The sequence below is a fragment of the Rhamphochromis longiceps genome, linkage group LG4 (genome assembly GCF_057381845.1).
Source record: "Rhamphochromis longiceps isolate RC_006_pf linkage group LG4, R_longiceps_female_GT1.1, whole genome shotgun sequence".
Taxonomy (NCBI): Eukaryota; Metazoa; Chordata; class Actinopteri; order Cichliformes; family Cichlidae; genus Rhamphochromis; species Rhamphochromis longiceps.
The window spans coordinates 30,440,407-30,461,685 of NC_140560.1; the positions used below are offsets into that span (position 1 = coordinate 30,440,407).

The window sequence follows — 21,279 nt, forward strand, 5'->3', positions numbered from 1 at the left end:
TTATCTTGTATTGGAGGTTAAACAAACCATAGCTACCGATATGGCTCTGTAGTAATGGAAATGCCCTTTTGAAAGAGTCTCAAAGGTGTTGTGCTTAGAGTCTTAAATAGCAGTAATTTGTGGCTTGGTTTAGGTTTTTAATGTACTGTTCTTTGTGCTATGCATTATTCAGCAAGCCTATTTTCCAAGTTTTAAACCAGGCCATGTGCATTCAGGCTATCTAGCTAACCACAGCTCTGTGTGGAAATAGGACAGTGCTGTGTACTCTCACCAGTTAGACTAACAGACCTAAAAGCTGAAAACGTTCCAGCATGTCATTGCAGGTGGTGTTTGCCAGTTGCATTTTACAAGTTTTATTTTAAAACTTACAAAAATTTAGCCCAGGGCTGTGTAGAGCGATGTCTCCTTTTCAAATTATTCAAATTATTAGGTTTCACTGCAGTTTGTCATTCTCTCAGATTCTATATTGTACAAAAAAGATTGAAAACAGATTAATTTCTGGGGCTTTCCTATGAGAGAAATCATACCATCGTATCATCCAACACTGCGTCTCATCTCTTAAAATGTTTATAAGAAATAGTCATTACTAAATCAGAATCAATATGTGATTTAAAGTTATTAATGTGTGATTGATAATTAGTAATAACTTATTAAAATTTAATAGTTTGTCATATTTAAATTATTAGCAGATGGGAGTGGTGCATCGTTGTCTATCTTTACCTTTTAGCAGCTATAGTATGGGATTTTCCTTCATTTAATTCAGTGTGGATTTACATATCCACATATAGATATATTTAACTATAGACATAATGCTATCTTTTTGTTTCCTTTCTGCTTTTGAAATCACATATAATGTCTAACATGAAACTCATTTTCTCTCATCCAACTCTTCCCTACCCCATTTTGTTCCCAGGATGGTTCCAAACAGAGGCAGGTGAGGAAGAAAACGGTATCCTTCAGCTCAATGCCGAGCGACCGCAAGATCAACAGCACAGCTGCTTGTATGGCCTTCATGATGGAGGGTTGTGAAATGAAGAAGGTGCGCTCCAACTCGCGTATGTACAACCGCTACTTCCTGCTGGATCCGGACATGCACTGGTTGCGTTGGGAGCCATCCAAGAAAGATTCGGAGAAGGCTAAACTGGAAATCAAGAGCATTAAGGAGGTCCGTTTGGGGAAAAAAACTCCTGTTCTCCGCAGCAATGGTCTCTCTGATCAGTTTCCTGATGAATGCGCTTTCTCTATCATCTACGGGGATAACTACGAGTCCTTAGACTTAGTGGCTAGCACAGCAGATGTTGTCAGCACCTGGGTGATGGGCCTGAGGTATCTGGTGTCTTATGGCCGCCACACTGTGGATATGGTGGAACAGAGTCAGCCAAGTCTACGAACATCTTGGATTGGATCAGTGTTTGAGCTAGCAGATGTGGAAAAGGAAGGACACATAGACCTATTCAGAGCCACCCAGATAATTAAGGGGCTCAACCCTGGAATGAAAGAGTCTAGGATACAACTGAAATTCAAAGAACTCCAGAAAGCTAAAGACCAGTACGGAGAGGCAATTAACTTGGACACTTTTGTTGAGGCCTACTGTGAGCTATGCACACGGCCAGAGATTTTCTTTCTGCTGGTGCAGTTCTCCAGTAACAAGGAATATCTTGACAGCAAAGATCTGATGCTTTTTGTAGAGGTAGAGCAGGGTGTGGAAGGAGTAACAGAGGACATGTGCAGGGATATTGTTCAGAAATTTGAGCCATCTGCTGAAGGCAGGGAGAGAGGCTACCTCTCCATTGACGGTTTTACACACTACCTCCTGTCCTCAGAATGCCACATTTTTGACCCCCAGCACAAACGTGTATGCCAGGATATGACTCAGCCTCTTTCCCATTACTACATCAACTCCTCGCATAATGCTTCCCTTCTGGAGGACCATTTCTGGGGTTCGTCAGACATCAGCAGTTACATCCGAGCTCTGAGGATGGGGTGTCGCAGCATTGAAGTAGTTGTATGGGATGGCCCTGATAATGAACCAGTAGTGTATGTGGGAAGTTCAGTAGCCTCACAGCTAGCTTTCTCTAAAGTTCTGGACATTATCAACCAATATGCTTTCGAGAGCTCTGAGTACCCCCTTATTCTCTGCTTAGTGACCCACTGTTGCATTCCCCAGCAGAGGGTCATGGCACAGCACACGAAGAAGATTCTCGGGGACAAGCTGTATATTGACTCACCCAACAAGGAGGAAAACTACCTACCCTCTCCTGAGAAACTCAAAGGTAAAATCCTCCTTAAAGGCAAGAAGCTGCCACCCAGCTGCAGTGATGCTGAAGGGGATGTGACAGATGAGGAGGAGGGTCTGGAAATGTCCCAAAGAGTGGGAAATGATGAGAAAGACCAGCTGAATGGCTTGGGCTGTAAGATATTCAGGCTGTGCAGAGAGCTGTCTGATCTTGTATCTCTCTGCAAGTCAGTCCAGTTCAGGGACTTTGAGTTCTCTAAGAGGGAGCAAAAATACTGGGAAATATGTTCCTTCAATGAGGTAGATGCAAACAAGTTTGCTAATGAGTTTCCAGAAGAATTTGTCTGCTATAACAAGCGCTTCCTCTCCAGGGTATATCCCACTCCCATGAGGATTGATGCCAGCAACATGAACCCCCAGGATTTCTGGAAATGTGGCTGCCAGATTGTGGCCATGAACTATCAGACTCCAGGTCTGATGATGGATCTCAACCTAGGGTGGTTCAGGCAGAATGGCAACTGTGGGTATGTTTTACGGCCAGCCATTATGAGGGCGGAGGTGTCCTACTTTAGTGCCAATGCTCGGGACTCCCTTCCAGGAGTGTCTGCACAGCTTCTTCACATCAAAGTCATCAGTGGGCAGAATCTTCCCAAGCCTCGTGGTTCTGCTGCTAAAGGGGATGTGGTGGAGCCCTACATATATGTGGAGATCCATGGCATACCAGCTGACTGTGCTGAGCAAAGAACCAAGACTGTGTCTCAGAATGGTGACAACCCTATTTTTGATGAGAGTTTTGAATTCCAGATTAATTTACCTGAACTTGCAGTACTGCGTTTTGTGGTTCTAGACGATGATTACATCGGAGATGAGTTCATTGGCCAGTACACCATCCCATTTGAGTGCCTACAGCCAGGCTATAGGCATGTCCCTCTACAGTCTCTTACAGGAGAGTTCTTACCCAACACGACCCTGTTTGTTCACGTGGCCATCACCAACAGACGTGGTGGAGGAAAGGGTCATAAGAGGGGTATATATGTCAGGAAGAGTAGGAAGGCCCGGGAGTACACCACCACCAAGACCACAGGAATCAAAGTAGTGGATGAGCTCTTCAGAGCTTCCACCCAGCCTCTCAGGGAGGCCACAGACCTCAGAGAAAATGTGCAGGTAAGGAACTAAATACTAAGAAAATATTAAGTTACAGTTCGAAAACTGGCTTCTCAGTCTATAGATGGCTGGGGTGGAGTTTGTGGATGTGCTCTGCATCTTCCCCCATCACTTCCTTTTGATTTAAAAGAAAAGTACAAGGAAAAAACTGCCATAAGTGATTCCACAGTACAGATCAGTAGAACATCAAATTCAGATATGATTTTCTGTGGTAATATGGTATTTAAACTGGCTTATATAATGCAATATTTTCAGCACACATAGGTTAACCTCCTAGGACCTGGCGCCCACATATGTGGATATCACATTTTGGGTTATTTAGACCAAAATACTCAATTTTGCTCTACAAGGGCCTGATATCCACTTACGAGAACATTATACTGCTACTTTTCTATCGAAATTTTAAACGAATATCCTCATATGTGGCTCTTATTTTTCATAAAAATTTTTTTTAAAAAGGTTAAAAAAATATCTGGTAATTCTTTGTTTTGACATTCATCGGGCCCCAATATGCCCAAATATCAAAGAGAAATTAAAAATGCATGCTGTGGAAGAGTTCGGGTCTTAGGAGGTTAAAGACCGCATTAGAGTAGTTTATTTTTTAAGTTTACCAGTTTTTTTCTAAACATTTTACCCTGATTTTGAGGTTATAAAACACGCTGATAATATTTACTAACCCTTTTTAGCCATTTAATTAATAATTTGTATAATATCAAGGCTTTCAAAATAAATTTACATAATATTTTATTGCATCCGTAGCAATAAAATCCATTGTAAATGTTTTGCATTGTACTTAGTTCACTTGCTATCGTGGATAGAGGCTTGTCACTAATTGTGCTCTATTAATGTAATAAAAGAAAGGGGCAATAAAGCGACATTGGTGTACAATTCTAAAGTTTATGAATAGTGTAATCATTAATGAGGGACAATTACTGCCCCAGGATGACGAGTGGGTTGCTAGGCACTTAGTGCAGTATTTTAATGCTCCTCTCAGCTCAAATGAAGATTTGTAAGCACTGTGTATATTTGTCTGACAAGCACCAGCACGGGCCTTTCAGTGTCTTTGTTGGTGGTCATTAATATATGGTGTGTGGCAACTGCAGAGTGGTATAAATGCTTGTGCCATTTGTGCTGCCTACAAATTATAACTCAACTAGAGCTGGCTAGAGGGGTTTTTTTTGTTGTTGTTGTGTGTGTGTGTTCTTAAGTTGCTAGTTTACGTCGGCAGCCTCTTGTTTTGTCGTGTTTGAAGGAGGTCATTTTTGTACACTGCTGAAACAGCTCCAACAGCAGTGTTCCATCTTCCACTAAATAGTAGATTTCTAAGTGAAAGAAAAGACTAAAATTAATAAATATGTGCCTTTTTGTTCTTCTTACTTGCCTATTGATCATATGTGTAAAGGAGCCCATCACTGGAGAGAAATGGGAGATTTAATCTTTTCCTCAAAGTCTAGTTTTAAACATTACTGTAAATCACTTTACACACTTGTGCACATGGAACAAAGTAGTGATATTTTCTTTGTTAACAGAATAAGTTTCTGGACTTTTTTCAAGGATAGGCAGAGCTCATCCTCACTAACATCTGATGGAAACTCAGTCATTTTGTTCTATAAGCCAGCTTGAAATATGACAGAAGCGGCTCAGTTCAGAGAAGAGCCTCCAGGCATACTCTTAGTAGGCTTTTAAGGGGTAAAAAGTTAGTTCTTCAATACACTTGCTGTATAACTGGTGAATTTTTATAGTGGCAAACTTGACTGGATCAAATATGTAATGATGATGAGTTTTTTTATAAGTAGAAATTAAATTTGAGGTGCATGCAGCACATCGCTTTCACGTATCATGATCATGAGGTCTGTTTGTCTTCAGATAGCAGCAACCTCAGTCTAATGGTAAAGCAAACAAAAGACAGACTGAACTAAATTAGCAGAGATGTAATGATGATTAGAGATCCCGTGGCATGCAGTCATGCATTTTTTTGTTGTGGAAATGGGCATGTTCTGAAAAAGGGCTTCATTATACCTATCAGCATGGGAGAAAATACGTTTGTGTTCTAGGGTGAAACCGATCCTGTGATGCAGAAGAGGAATAATAGGAACGTACGGTATTTTCTTTGTTCAAATTTTTTTTGTGTAGTTAAACCTATTAATACAAGCAGTTAGTCAGCACCACTGACTGAAAAAAAATCCCCAGCTTGACAAAACATTTTGACATGTGGCATAATCACATGTTTTTCTTTTTGGCATGAACTAAAACCTTGAGTTTGTCATAAGGTCCTCTTAATCTTTACTTTGATGTCTGTCAGCAGAAATTATTAATAAGTCATGAAATATGGCCCAATCTGTCTTATAAATCTCTGACAACCTAATAAATATTCTTACTTTTGTAAGAGTCAAATAAAATTACTAATGCAGATTAAGTATTTCGTTGCAGGCGTGCCATGTGTCACAGTTAAGACCCTACAGACTTTGTTCTGTAGCTATGATTCATCTCTCATAACAAATGGCTTTAGAATTTTAATTTATAAGGCTTCATGAAAAATGCTTGGTGGTTGAAAGTGAACGTGTGTTCAGCTGATGCGATCGTGTTGGCGCCTCTTATTAAACCACATTTTCCTCTGGTTTGAAATGTAAATACGCCTTTTTGAAACGAAGAGATAAAAGTTGATGAAATAGATGAAAGAGGTGAAGTTATGAGGGAGGCTTTAAAGAGAACAAATAAAGGTGTTTTTAGAATGAGGCATATTGCCTTTTAAATGTAAAATAATGGACATATGGGAAGGGCTTGTACAGACCAGCTGCAGAGAGAGCGGTTCTGTGGATCTGGAGACAGCTGAATGAAAGGATCTGTGGCCAAATACCCACAAGGCGACAACTAGACACTCTTTAAAAAAACATATCTGTTGTACTCAGTGTGCACACACGCTTATTTTTTTAATATATTAAGCAAAATGAATTATTTGATTGCTTTCATTCTTTCAAATAAAAAGCATTATTTCACCTCACTTAGCTCTTCTAAGACTCCTTCATCCTTAAGCTGCAAAGCTTCCAGGTGTTCTGCTTTGAATAACAAAGGAACAAGAAGTACATTTGAATATTAAAAAGACTAAGGGAATCCATGAACATTGACCAGTGAGCTATTATAATAAGTTTGCATTTTTAATATGTGGATCCATCTACGCAGCAGATTAATTACTTCTGCGGGAGACTTGAATAAAGTCCTTTTCTGAGTGCTGCTGCCCGTGAATGTTACAAAGTGTTGATGGATGAGAACTGCTGCCAGCCTGGATTTTCTTTTTATTTGCTGAAAATCATGTGGGCCACCATTGGCGCGTTCACCATCACTTAGTGCTGCGGGCAAGAGAGAAGAGAGAGATTTGGAGATAGAAGCAGAAAGAGAGACAGAAAAGGGCAAACTGAAACAAAAGCAAGGTCCTAACTGGACACAGAGCTCCCATTTGGGAAATGCTGGAAGAGGAACAAAGTGGGGAAGGGAGTAATTAAAAACACAAGCCTCTCATTGGGTTTTGTAACACCATGGCTTGGAAAGACTGCGGCTTTTATTGCTCAACAATTATCAAAAAACATTTACTCGTGTCGTCCCAAGCACACATGCAAGGAATTATACAAAACATAATGAATGTTAATAACTTTAGCTCAGACCACACTGAGACATAAACACATGCAGCCACACATGCTGATCGTTCAGGCACACGCATAATCACACAGTGGTTTTTAATCCAGAGCCCCAGAGCTGTCCCACTTCCACCATTGTGTTTCTCTGTAGCTGTGCTCAGCGGTCCAAGGGGTGTTAACCGTGTATGGTGCTCAGCATACAGATCCTGTGTCCCCTGACCACCCTCTTTGTCTACTGTAAAGTTGGGCCTCCCAGTGACAGCATGTCCTCTAACGTATGGGGATTTTTCTGCAGGCCTAGCCCAGGGAGACAGCTGGTTTCCCAAGCAGCAGCCTCCACTGTGTGGACGGATTTCCAAACACTAAACACTAAACTGTTTTCTTGCTATCTCATACTCTCTCTTTCGTCACTAAATTTTAACACCCTCTCATACCTTTTTGTTTTCTCAGTGTTTCTCATTAACTGCCTCTCCTTTTTTTTGCTTTTTCAGTTACTCATGCTTCAAACATGACTGTTTGTTCACACTCCTTCCCTTTCTCCATCCCTTTCTCTTCTCTCACCTCACTCGTTCTCAAGGATAAAGTCTGCTTGCTTAAATTCCCACGCTAGCAAAAGAAGAAATTAGAGTATGTGCTTACTAAATGTTTATGTTAGGTGGTTTCTTTTTGAGGAATTAGTAAGCAGATTCAGTATTAGGTTGCAAATAAATTCCATGACTATAAACACATTTCAGTTTTATTTAAAGTGCTATTGACAGCTGTGCAGAATTCTGTATTTTGTTTTAGTTAACTGCACAAGCAAGTACCTGTAAGACACTAAAAAAGGCAAAATTACCCAAGGTTTTTAAAGATTTGGCTGAAACAATCCTTGTCGACGATGGCATTGCACTTACTACAGTGACACATACTGATCAATGGAAGTACTTTAAGATTCAGTATCATGCTCAAGGCCTCTTGAATCTGTGACAAGAGGGCGACTGAGGTTTGGATCACGCTCAGTCGTCAGTGATAGGCATGCAAACATGATTTGCTGAGATAGAGATTTTAGATGATTTATTTTTGAGCAGACTGATATTATAGGAAGTGGGAATAATTTTAGGGTCATCGTGGTCATCAAGAAAAACACTGTGCTGAAGTATGTTGTTTCTGATCAGGCGGGAAACTCATAAGTCTATTTAACTCTATTAAATCTCTTTACTTAAACTGATCTGTAAAATGTAGTTGTATTCTATTAGGACAACTATGATTTCATCAGTCACCAAGTGCAATATATCAACAGGAATCTTCCTTTGCTGGATACATTGGCAGTTGAGATAAACATTGTAGCAGCTATTCTGAGACCAATGACATACAAGGGCACAGAATGCTGTTTATAGAATATTTATGTTTATTGATTTATTTGCATTTTAACATTAACGTCTCCTTTTAATTAATGGAGGATCTTGAAATTAATGAACCAGGAACTGGTTAAGTATAAGCACTATCACTTATATATTAAACAATGCCCACACAAATGTGTCACACAGTCTTTTTTATGTCCACCATTTGAACCTGTTTATAGCCAGATTCCTATTTTCTTATGTGGGTGCTTTCTTCCCAGAATGCAATGGTGTCCTTCAAGGAGCTCTGTGGTCTGACCCCTGCAGCCAACATGAAGCAGTGTATCCTGACGGTGTCTACATGGCTGATGAACAGCGAGAGATCGCTGAGGGTAACTGTGGACCTGAGCGAGACCTATCCCACCATGGAAGCTCAGGGTGTTGTGCCTGAGCTGCTGCGCAAAGTACTGAACGCCTATGACATGGTAAAAAAAACAACAAACAAAAAAAACCCAGCACACACAGAAAAGAGTGAATGCCACCACCTTTGACACTGTCAGGCAAACAAATGCGTTAATAATACAGATGTGCGTAAATGTTATGTGAATGGTTCTGAATTTTGCACTGGAAGTACTTTTGTGTTTTCCTTTTAATTTCAGTTATTAAAATTCAGTTCACACAAACATTCAGACACTTGATTACATTTCGCGCTGCGTGTGTGAGGACAGACAGTAACACCTGTCCTTTATCGTGCAGCATCCAAGTAAATATCGATTTGGGGAAACGATGAGATCTCAAAGCATAAAGCCTTCAAGTGTAACAACAAAGTCTGTGCTGGGATGATGTGATTTGCATTTCTTGTCCCGTGCAGATTTTCATACATGCTCTGCTTACAAAGGTAAACTAGAAAAAAAGGCAAAGCAGAGAGTAAACTTGTTCCCTGCCTTATTGCCTGATTGCTTAACATTTCAGGTGTTAACACAGCTGGTTGAGTTTTACATGGCTTCTAAACATTGCTCAAACCAGCTCAATGACCAGCCAGATTATATAGCTTCAGTTACTCATTGTATTATTTCACACGTCCTTCTCTGTCTTGCCTCCTCTCTTGCAAGAAAACCATATTTTTCACCCACTCGACATTGGCTGTGCTCAGAAAGGGGGTTGGAGGACGCTGCCTGTAATTAGTCATCACCCGCTGTTTGTCCTGCCCTCCTCTCTTGTGAGACTTAGTGGGAGCTGATGAAGTGAACGAGTAGTGAGGAAAAGGTTGTAGCATGCACACTGCTCAGGTCAACAGCGCTCCTGCTGTTGACACCTACAGATGCACGCACACATCAGTAGGAGCACAGGGCACAGCTCCACGTACAGTACAGTCTGCTTTGGCTTCACAGCAGAAGGCTTGGTCCTATCAAACCAACTCTCCAGTCTACTTACAAAAAGGTTTTTGGGGAAGAAGCCAAAAAACAAGTCCCAACTCTCATGTTTCTGTTTTAGAAAAAAAATGGCAAAATCATACACGTGCAAGTGTCTGTTTGATGTTCATTATTCTCTCTCTTTCTCTCTCTCGTGACAAATCCCGTCACCTCCCCCGATTTATTTCCCAGTGTTTTTTCTAGCACTAGTAATTGTTCTGTTAATTGTGTTATGTTAGAGGTGTGAGCTACTTACAAGACCAGAATGTAATGCAGCTTAGAGATATGCTGCATATTTTTTTCATTTTTGTAAATGGCCATGAAATTAACAGTACTAACTCCAGTCTGTGGGGTTTAGTGAAGATTTTTCATTTAGAAATATAGATTGATGACATATTATACATGAACATTTTTCTATTTCTATTGTCATCTTAACCCATACCCATTATGACATTTTTGTCCCAAATGGCTTCCCTTTTCATAATTTCTGCATTTAAACTACTTTTCTTGAAAAGATCAAAACAAGAAGAGGCATGTGCATGACACACACACACACACACTTTAAGAGTCCACTTCCTGTCTCCCACATGAGTGTGAAACTTCATTAGCCTCCTCCTCTGTGCTGTAGCGATAGTCCAGCTGCTCCTCATCAGCACTGTGGTATGATGTCTACGGCTGAGAGTATAACTTTTCCATTAATAATACTGATACTAACAGAGAGACCTGTCTAAAGCATGTTTTGTTAGATAATTAGGAAATAATGTCTGTTTTAAGACTCATTAACTGCTGACATACCAAACACGTTGCTTGCAAGTACATTCGTCTCGTGAATTTTACCCAACTTATTTATATAATTGCATAAAAGACAAAAGAAATCTCAGCCGTGTTGTTTATATGCCCAATTAATTCGAAAGAATTTTCTGATTATGATCTGACCAGAATTAATCTAATCAGACATTTACATGGCAGCTTTGTTGCCTTAATTGGGTTAGGCTGAATTGTTATTGTCTCTGTAAACGTAGCAATTAAGAGCTCATTCCAAATACTTCAAACTGAGCCCTGACTGAGGGGATCAAATCTGTTATAAATGAACAAAAACAATGTGGCAGGAATTTTTTTTTGAAGTGTTTACCTCTTAGCATTTTTATTTGTTCTCGTCTTTATATTCATTGATTGACCACAACATTAAAACCACTAACCTGCCAAAATAGCTCTGGCATAAGCTACCTCAGGGGATAACAGGCACTGTAACGTTGGCAGTCCATCCTGTTGCTTAGAGCCCTGTATTACGAAGCATACCCAGACTATCTTTCCATTATCTGGATTCACTTACCCTAATACTGGCAATTGGGATAAGCAGTCACTCAAAGCTGGTTATCAACTCGTTAAGTTAACCCAAGATTTCCCCCCTGCTCGTTCACATGAAAAGAGCGGTGTTGGCAGCATCTGATCAATCACAGACATGAAGGAGTATATCAGAAGTAGAGCAGCTGATTTTACAAAGGAAGATAAAACTATACCACAGAAAAATATGCAGCTTTTAAACACATAATACAGTGCAGTGTGAGCGTGTGTGAGAGTAAAAACACTATAGAGTAAATATAATGTAGTGCTGAAAGTGTCTGCTTTGAAGACTGGAAAGAAAGCTTGCAAAAATGCTGACTTTGTAATTTAACAGACTTATCAGTATCATAGCTCTATCATTAAAAGCTTCCTGTCGTGTTCGACTCAAATCTTTACAACTTACAACTTTACAACTTAAAACACTCATAAATATTGTGTTTTACATTTGATTGCCTCAAGGCCTTATGATATCCTCCACACTATGCACTTGAACGTATGAAAGTGATGAGCACCTCTTTCATTGAATTTTGAGTGTTTTTTATCAACCCAGTTACATCTGTGGTGTTCCCGATCAAAAGTGAGCGCCATAGGAAATGAATGGGAATCCACTCGACCCCCCCCCCCCCCACCCCCACCCCCACCCATTGGCCCTTGACCCCCTAAATGGCCCACTGAACTGAATTTGGTGGTGAAAAATGTTTGTTATGCTAATTTAAGAGCTGTTAAAACTGAACGGTCAATTTTGACTGGGAAGAATTCGATGGATTATAATCGTGTATTTCATTAAGTTATTGTTTAAAAGACAGTTTTGGTTTTTATTCTTTGTCAGATAACTCCATATGTCCAATGTGGACAAAGCCAGCAACACAGTGAATTACTTTAACTGAGGTGACTAGCAAACAGCTTGCTAGCTATCCGACGCCTACCTGCTTCTTTCTGCTGTAAATTTTAATGTGTGTCTTATAAGGACTGATTCACTTTTAGAACCACCTTCAAGTGGCATTTCGAAGAACTGCAGTTTTTGGGGGTTCTTCCAGTGTGGTTTCATTTTTTCAGACCTGGAGGGTGCCGCTTGGGGTTGCGCTCCGTGGATTGGGCTTGTTCTGGCACATCCCTCTGATGCTCGATTGGATTCGGATCTGAAGAATGTCGAAGCTGAATGAATTCCTTGAGCTCTTTTTCATGTTCCTTGCACTGATCCAAGGAACATTGTCCTGTCTCGGAGGGGGGCGGGGGTGTCATGTTGTGTTGGAGATTGCCTTGTCGAGGGTGGTAATATCCACATGAATGCAAATAATCCAAGGTTTAGATGATCGAGTTTATTCACTCTGTCATTGCTTTTAATGGTGAGGTTGATTTCTTTTCTATACTGGGAGGCCCTGGTAGGGAATTAAGGTGTTCTACAAATTAACTCCATGTCTTCTTTTTATTGTAGCTGATCCAAACCAGCAAAACGCTGATCGAGTCAGCTGATGTGGTCTACTCCAAGCTCACACAAGCACAACGAGCAGGTATGTACCACTGTTTAGTCACTGTTGAAAAATGCTGACCGTTATGCCTTTTCATTAAATATCTAAACAAATTAAAAGAAAGAAGATATGAATGTGTAAATAAGGATTTTAAAAAAAGAGGTTCAGATAAACGGGGTGTTAGCAGCAACATTCCATGACAAAATTTATATTTATAACTGGAAACTTGAGTCAAGTTGATATTTATCCTTCCCGTTGGCTGTTAAAAATGTGTGATATTGTCCTGTTCCTTCCTGCATTCAAAATCTTTCTTCTTATGACACTTAAAAAAATAAGTGTTTCTATGAAGCAAAGCAGGAAACTGCAATCTCTCTGCTACTGTGATGAAAATGACTCATAATTCAAGGACAAAATTTATGAGAAATGATTTAAATTACCTCTCTTACTGGCACATTTCATTAATTTGTTTAAGACAAATAAGATCCACAAGAAAACTGCCTGTGTTTATTTAAGGAGGGATGGATGTTTTCAGCTTCTCTGCTTTAATCCCAAATGAATCATGTGATTTACGAATGTGCATCCGCGCCCTTTTAAACACATTGTGTGTCATGTCCCCCTGCCCAGCAGAATGAGCATTGTGTGTCTACTCCTACAGCATCTGCATCAACATCAACAGCCGTGGCTGCTGTCAATAGAGCAGGCCATCATCAGTGAGTCAGCAGAGTAGTAATCATGTCAGTGGGCAGGTGAAAACAATCATCCAGCCACACAGACAAAGGGCTGCAGGAGAAAGAGGACAGAGAGCATAAACATCCTTTGAGAGGAGGAGAGAAATGAAAAGGTTTGACAAAGTGTGCAGTAAGAGGGGGAGGGATGGAAATGGTGAGAAAGGACTGAATTAACAAAGCATTTTATCAGTGCAGTCTTTTAAAAGGGCTGCTTGATGCAAGAGGTCCAGTGTTTTAGGAGAGAGGATAAAATTGGCCATAATAAGATCATTAAGGGAGAAATGGCTTAAAATCAAGAAATCCTGTGGCTTGTCTTCTCGAGCCTCTTTTAAATTCAGCGCTAATTCTTCCTCATTTGCCTTGCTGCTTTGCTATGCAGCAGTGCCTCTGCTGAAGAGCTCCTCGAAAAAGAGCTCAGTTTGAATAGTGACATCTTCATTTTTCATGTTAAGACATTTTATGGCTACAGGAAACCGAAAGACATGATTGAAACTAATGAACATGAATAATAAACTAATGAACCTGCAGATTTGGCTCCGTTATAGACCTGGTGTGAACTTGAAAATGTGTATTTTATTTTACATTTTATGTGTGAAAACTGGGGTTGGCTAATTGGCTCATGTCAACCCAATATCTTGAGGCTGTTAAGTCCACTTTAAGCCTGCTTTACTCCCCGGTGTCACTCAGAGGCAGACATATGCTTAACACCCCTGACCACAGCAAGCCAAGCTGATATTTGTGCAGCGCAGTTACACAGTGAAGTAGGCTAAACCCTGGAGCTTCAATCATAGAGATGCCCTCCCGCTCCAAGGTTCCCCAGTGCAGAGCTAGAAGCATCTTCAAAGGCGATGACAGGAGAGTTAAGCAAAGCTTAAGCCTCACACACAGCCACGCCACAGCCTCAATCACATCAGTGTCCGCTAAAAATCAGAGGTTTCAGCTTTGTGTGCTGCTGCAGACACATGAAAATGTTTTAAACAGAACAGTAATAAATGAACCGTGTTCTGTTTTGTAGATTAAATGTATGCTTCTCTGACATAACTGAAATAACATTCAAAGGGGCTCATCAAAAGCCTTCCAATGCAAATGAAATGCAAATATTAAAGTTTTTCTAAATGTAAGTTAAAAGAAACATACAAGGACACCAAAGGTAGGAGCAGCAGCCTTGAGGGGCCTCAGCTGCATGCCAAACACAGCATTTTTCCTATTACTCACTCTAATTCCCTCTGCCCCAAGCACTCACACACAAGCCTTCGTCCAAACCATGCAGTTCTCAAATATACATCTCCTCCGTGTGTATGCGTATCCATACTTTCAGGCCTTGTAGCTTTGATGGCAGTAAATGAGGCAGAAAAATAAAAACACGTTGGCCAAAGAGCAATCGTTTTCAGTGACACAGTATAACATTACAGCAGGCAGCAAAACAAACACTTTCCCCAACAGAGTTTAGAAAATTTAACTTACTTGGCTTTTTATGGATAAAGTTACCTATTGCCTAAAATGAAAATTGGAAAATGGGAATTATAAGCTTTAAATCTAATCTTGTTGACTTAAGTGAATATAAAGGCAAGTTAGCCTTTATTAAGTCATTTCAGCTTAGAATAAACAGAGCAGAGTGAACCTAACACCAGTATTTGATACCATACTTGTTTAGTTTTTGCAGCTTCACTTGCTGCAATGCCATAATAATTGGCTTAATATTGTAAGGTTGCTCCCTGTGCAGCAACACATGTAATCACATTTGGTATAAAGAACAAAAATACACATTTGTATTTGTGTTAGAACATTCTTGAGGACACACTATGACACCACCAGCCTGAACTGTCAATACAACGCAGGATCTTTGCTTTCAAGTTGTTTGTGCCAGATTCTGACCCTACCATTGGAATGTCACGGCGGTATTAGAGACTCATCGGACCAGGCAACGTTTTTTTTCCAGTTTCCTGTTGTCCAGTTTTGATGAGCCTGTGTGACTTATAGCCTCAATTTCCTGTTCTTAGCTGACAAAAGTGGCACCTGATGTGGTTTTCTGCTGCTGTAGCCCATCTGTTGCCTTGCTATGAGCTCAAAGCAGTCTGGCTATTCTCCTCTGACCTCTAGCATCAGCAAGCATTATGGTCTAGAAAAGTTGGATACTGGATTCTTTTGGACCGTTCCTTGTAAAGCTCATGGATGGTTATGTGGAAAATCCTAGTAGATCCAGGTTTCTGAAATAACTAAAACTAGTCTGTCAGGCACCAACAACCCACTTTCAAAGTCACTTAACTCACCTGCGTAAACTTCAGCAAGCTGTTGTACAATGTCTGTCTGACTTAATGCATAGAGTTGTGTCATGTAATTGACTTATTGGATATTTGCATTAATGAGCAGTTGAACAGGCACTTCTAATAAAGGGGACACTGAGTGTATGTATATGTACAGATGCATAAGCAGTATTGGTGGTCCAGGTGGTTCCTTAAATTTAAAATCTGCTGTTGGCAGAACAGCAGATGCAAATCTTACTTCTCTTGTCTAACCCTCTACCAGCAGATGAACATGGAAACAAACCCCAACATTTTGCTTCATGCACAAAGGTCACCTGCTTAATCACATGCTAATTTGGACTTTTTATTTCTTTATACTACTAACCAGACTAATGACTAATGATCAGTGATCACAAACCTGACCGCAGGCTTTTAGTTCCCTGTTGGAGCACTTAAAATTCAATATACTCTAAGGTTATTGTGGATTATTTTACTGTAACATATAAAAGATGCTGCTTCATCTTTAAGTGTTCAGATGTTTAGTTTAACATAAATATGAAACTAACGCAAAGCAAAACATACTGAGCTGCTTGTTGTGAAACTTCTCTAAAATGACAGAATATATGTTGGTGGACAAATAAAATTCTAGACAGACTTTCTGCAGTAATGCTACAGTGTCACTGTCCCTAAATAGACTTTCCCCTTGTTTTTATCATGTTCTTAACCTGTGTCTCAGCTCATTAAAATGATTTCTTACCCCTGGAGAAAAGAAACGCCATGCATTGCACTGGGTTTGACTCGACTCCCCCACCAAAACTCGGCATCATTCTGATGGCTTGGAAAGCATGAATTTACCTATCTTGATAGATTGACAAGTACTGAATGCATCCTTCAGAAGCCATTTCATCAACCATATGATTATGTACATATTGACAATGACAGTAGCATCAGCCTGAACATAGAGAGTCAGTGAGAGGCATGTGAAGCGTGAAGTGATGGATTTGCACGGAATAGAAGGTTTTGTCCTCACGATCAATCCAGAAGTCGAAGTTATAATTTTGTTATAATGGCTGTGTGAGAAGCAGAAAAGGTGCTAATGGACGACAGGCTGTCAGTATCCAAAAGAGAATGTGGAGTAGGATCCGTGAGTATGTTCGCTTCATGTAAGCACATGCACTCATTGATTTTAGGACCTGTGATTGAACCTGACACTTTTGCCCTAGACATTAAAATTGTTCTCTGCTCATCAGCTAAATGCTGTTGTGACAAAGCCATAATCACACCAATGGCCACGATCTGAATGAGAGGCTCAAACTATCCTCTTACATCCTAACCTGCCCACTGGCACATTGCTCATTTTAAGAGTAGGAAGTTAAAAATGGATAGTTTGGGGTTGCTGTGGTTTTTAAGTCTCAGCAGCACCGCCTCCTTCCTTCCTGTGCACAGTTTTTCCCAGTTATTATTGCAGCTAATCAGTTCAATTTGGGCAGTGAAGCTGACGTGTTGATGAGGATGGAGAGGTGTTAGATAATTCCCCTTGGGCACTATTGATGGCTCACTATCACACACATAATGTGGGACCAGGAAAACAGCTGGGATGCACACTCTGGCACCTCCAGATGCTACCACTGTGTTTTTGTGCACATTGTGTACACTGGCTTATTTGTCTGCATGCATATCTAATCTGTGTGTGGGTTTCCAGTCATTCTCCCCACTAGCCTCTGCTTCACCAGCTTATTTAAAGATTTGTTCCAGCAGTGTTTCTTAAAAATGTAATGCATAAGCTTTGTTGTATTCAGAATTCATTTAGATGTGTATGTGTCGTGGTGTACTAGTTCGTCAGTGCACCGATTTACTCACATCGCAAAGAACAGAGCATTCATTTTCAGATGCAAATGTGGCATGACTGTACCTTTGTATGAAGGTGATATACTTGGTGATCAGATGATATAAATACTTAAATACACACATCCTGGTCGTAGGAGAAAGATTCTAAGCAGAGATGCCTAGACCTCCCTCTTCTTGGCCACATCCTTTAACCCTTCTTTCGGGACACCAAAGTGTTCCTAAGCCACCTGAGAGATATAATGTCTCCAGCATGTTGTGGGTTTCCCCCCGGCCTTCATCCCATTGGGACATGCCCAAAACACCTGACCTAAGAAGCGCCCAGGAGAATGTGGAGAAGTACACACTCTGAGCCCCTCCCCAATGAGAGATAAGCTGAGCACCTTATCCTGTCTCTAAGGCTGAGCCCACACATCCAGGCATTCAGAGGAAAGTCATTTCTGTCACTTATATCCACGATCTCATTATTTCGTTCACTACCCACAGCCTGTGGCCATAGGTGAGCGTAGGTGGACCAGTAAATCAACAGCTTCGCTTTCCCGCTTTGCTCTCTCTTCACCACAACATACCAGTACAGCATCTGCATTGCTGCAGATGTTGCAAGAGTATGTCTGTCAATCTCCTTTTCTGCTCTCCCCTCACTCATTAAGAAGACCCTGAAATACTCCGACTTAAAATCAAAGGTGCTGATTCTCATTTCTCACACTCCCCGGTGCAAGCTGGAGGTCATGACTCAGTAAAGCTAACAGAACCACATCTGCAAAATGAAGAGGAAAGATTGGGAGACCACCAATACTGACATCATCTACCCCTTAGCTGTGTCTAGAAATTCTGTTCATAAAAGATTTTAACAGAATTGGTGCCAAAGGGCAGCCCAGTGAACTCAGTACTCACAGGGAATGAGTCTGACTTGTTGCCTCAGAGCGAATCAAGCTCTCAATGCAGTTGGACAGAAACCAAATGGGCTGAAGCTGAAGCAGTCCTGAAGCATGCCTCACATTATACTTTGAGAAATGCAGTCGAGTACTTTCTCCAAATTCCCAAAAACTATGTAGACTCGTTGAGCAAACTTGAATGCATTGTTCTTCCTGGATCCAAGGTTCAACTAACAGATGAACTCTCCTCTCTGGTAACCTGGCATAGACCTTCCCCGGGTGTCATGGATTGGCCGTGTGGGAGCAAGGGTGGAGCCTCATGCAGGACTCTGGGGAAATGGGAATAACTCCAAAAATCTGCTTTAATGCTGTCAGGCAAAGAGTAAACAAAAGCCAAAAATGTATGCAGAAAAAAGCCAGGAATTCCAAAAACCAGAAACCATGGAGCAAGGGAACACACAGCAGTGAGGGACAATATGACAAAGGACAAGGAGAGACAGAGACAACATATACTCACAAGTTAATGAGGGAGAAGTAGCACGTGACAACACAGCTGAGGATAACATAACATAATAACTCAAAAGGAAGTAAAACTAAACACCAAGCACAAAAGACAAAAGACTACCACAATAAAAATGGGAAGTAGCAAAACACAAAGACTAAACAAGACACGGAAACACAAGGGAGGCAGGAACTCAAGGATTTAAATATAAACCAAAGTATAACCATGAACAGAACTAGAAGTGAAAATGAAGCCAGATAAAATCATTGCAAAGCAACCGGGAAATGCAAAAACTCAGAACAAGTGATTCTCAAAACCAATAGAACAGTAATTTATAGAAAACTCAGGACCCAGGGACTCTGAGAAATGGAGGCTGAGGAGTGAAGTTAGAGCACACCCTCCTGCCCCCCTTCTTGAAAAGGGGGCACCAGCTGTACTTCTCAGCACCTCTATGTATTCCACGTCTGGTAGCGAGGTGTTCAGGCATCTGTCTTGAATATAGTCATGCATCATGCCATATTAAGGCAGGTCCAGGAACAGGTGCAAGCTTACTGTATGAGTTAAAGATCCGCTGCCTCTCTGCCAGCCCTACCATGTGTATTTATTGATGTTCTCTTTCTTGCAAAGGTTTTCGCTATGATGAACCACTATTTTAGTCAGCACTGTGTATTTTATTGCCAATAGAAAAGATAAAGAACTCTCCCTCAATTTATCTTCCTTGGATTTAACCAGTTTTTCTCCCAGCTCATCAGCAGCTGGAATATCCCACGTTCTGCTTCATGGCATTGTGTTTGGGCTTTGCAGTGTGTATGAATAGAGATAAATTAATGAAACACTGAGCTGACTGTCATGCATTCCCCACTCAGAGCATTTCCTATCTTTTTATTCATTATTTCTTTTCATCAGATCCTGTTTGAAGGTTCTGTTTGATTTTATTATTTACTTACCTTTCTGTCTCTCTGCCTGAAGCCACTGTATGTTTTTGAAGCAGAAGAGGTGCTGCTGCAGTACTCATTACAAAGGCAAAAACCCTCTCTGCTTTTACTCTACCGAGGTGTGTGTGTGTGTGATATGTTATTCCCTAAGTCCTCCTTAGGACCCGACTCTCCCTGTCTCGTTCTCTCAACGTAAAATTCAATCTCTTCAGAGTGTGCTACAGGGCCACATTTTTATTAGCTCAAATTTCACATAGTTTAAGTGACACTAAGGAACAGCAACATCGAGGCTGTTAGGGGAAGGGAAAGCTTCATAATGCCAAATTAAATGCTTCAAGAGCTGTATTGCGTCCTCTAGCTAATTTGCTAAATTCATGACTTACTCTGCTCCCTGCCATCCTAATTTCTTGTGTCCTGTGAACACAAACTTCCTTGGCTCTTCTCTGAGCCCATTAACTACAACAGATTACGAGATCAAATCAGTCCTAATCCCTGTTAGCAGAACTTTCAGGCTCTGAAACAGATATTCTGCATTGGTTGTACATCACCAGTGTTTGGAAATGATAGCACATTAGTTATTTTTGGTATGGTTCACCCTGGTTTGCCCTGAAAACTGGTAATTTTGTTTTTATTCTATTTATTTATTTTTTATCTTGACTTCATAAAGTCAACATAGTCTCATTTTTCTTCTTACTTAACTACTTAACTGTGTTTTCCAAAATGAGAGGCCTCTATATCCCTTTGCATGTTTCTGTGCTTCAAGGATGCACTCTGAACATGACAACACAAACAGTTTGTCAAATGGGGAACAATGTAGCTACTAGGGGTGCAACGATATTCGTATCGATATTGAACCGTTCGATACAGTGCTTTCGGTTCGGTACGCATATGTATCGAACAATACAACATTTGTAATTTATTTTATCAATTTTCCTTCTGACGATGCTGTCTGTGTGGAGCGCTCAGTGAATCTGTGTTCGACTACTCCGCCTAGGCTGCACTGTCGAGCGCAGATCCACTGAGCGCTCCACACAGACAGCATAGTCAGAAGGAAGAGCACAGGGCAAGCTAGCGAGACAGAAGTTAAGCTCTCCTTGCAACAGGCAAATTGACCCTCATTCAGATCTGGCGTTTGGAATTATTTTGGTTTTCATGTGACGTATGACCCTGAAGGTAAGCGAGTCATGGACTAAAGTAAAACAGTATGTTGGATGTGCCATGCAATGCTCAATTACATTGGTGTGAACTAGTGTGTTAGCGCAGTTAGCTCGTTAACTTGTTGGCCGTCTAGCCCCATGCACAGAGCAATCGGCGGTAGCTCGTTAACGGAGATTTGCCGTGTTGTGGCGTTAAGGTCATTTCAACGAGATTAACCTGAAAGCACTAGTGGGAACACAACGAATATGACTGCACATTTACGCCGACATCATCCTAGTGCAAAGACAAAAACAACAAGCATGCTACTAACTTTAGCCGAGTCATTTAGACAGCTGTTAGCACATGATTCTCCTTATGCTGCTGAGAATATAGCCCAGAAGAAGCGGATAGTATAGCTTTTATTTTGGAAAGAGCCAT

General features: G+C 40.7%; 1 protein-coding gene across 1 annotated transcript in view; it reads left to right on the forward strand.

Annotated features, from left to right (window-relative positions):
* The window catches only part of LOC146671994 (inactive phospholipase C-like protein 2), a 74,399-nt gene that overhangs the window by 46,479 nt on the left and 6,641 nt on the right, over positions 1-21,279 (forward strand). Inside the window, exons 2-4 of the mRNA XM_085404438.1 lie at positions 914-3,400; positions 8,633-8,836; positions 12,543-12,618. Of these exons, the coding sequence (XP_085260564.1) occupies positions 914-3,400; positions 8,633-8,836; positions 12,543-12,618 (2,767 nt within the window). The remainder of the gene's footprint in view (positions 1-913; positions 3,401-8,632; positions 8,837-12,542; positions 12,619-21,279) is intronic.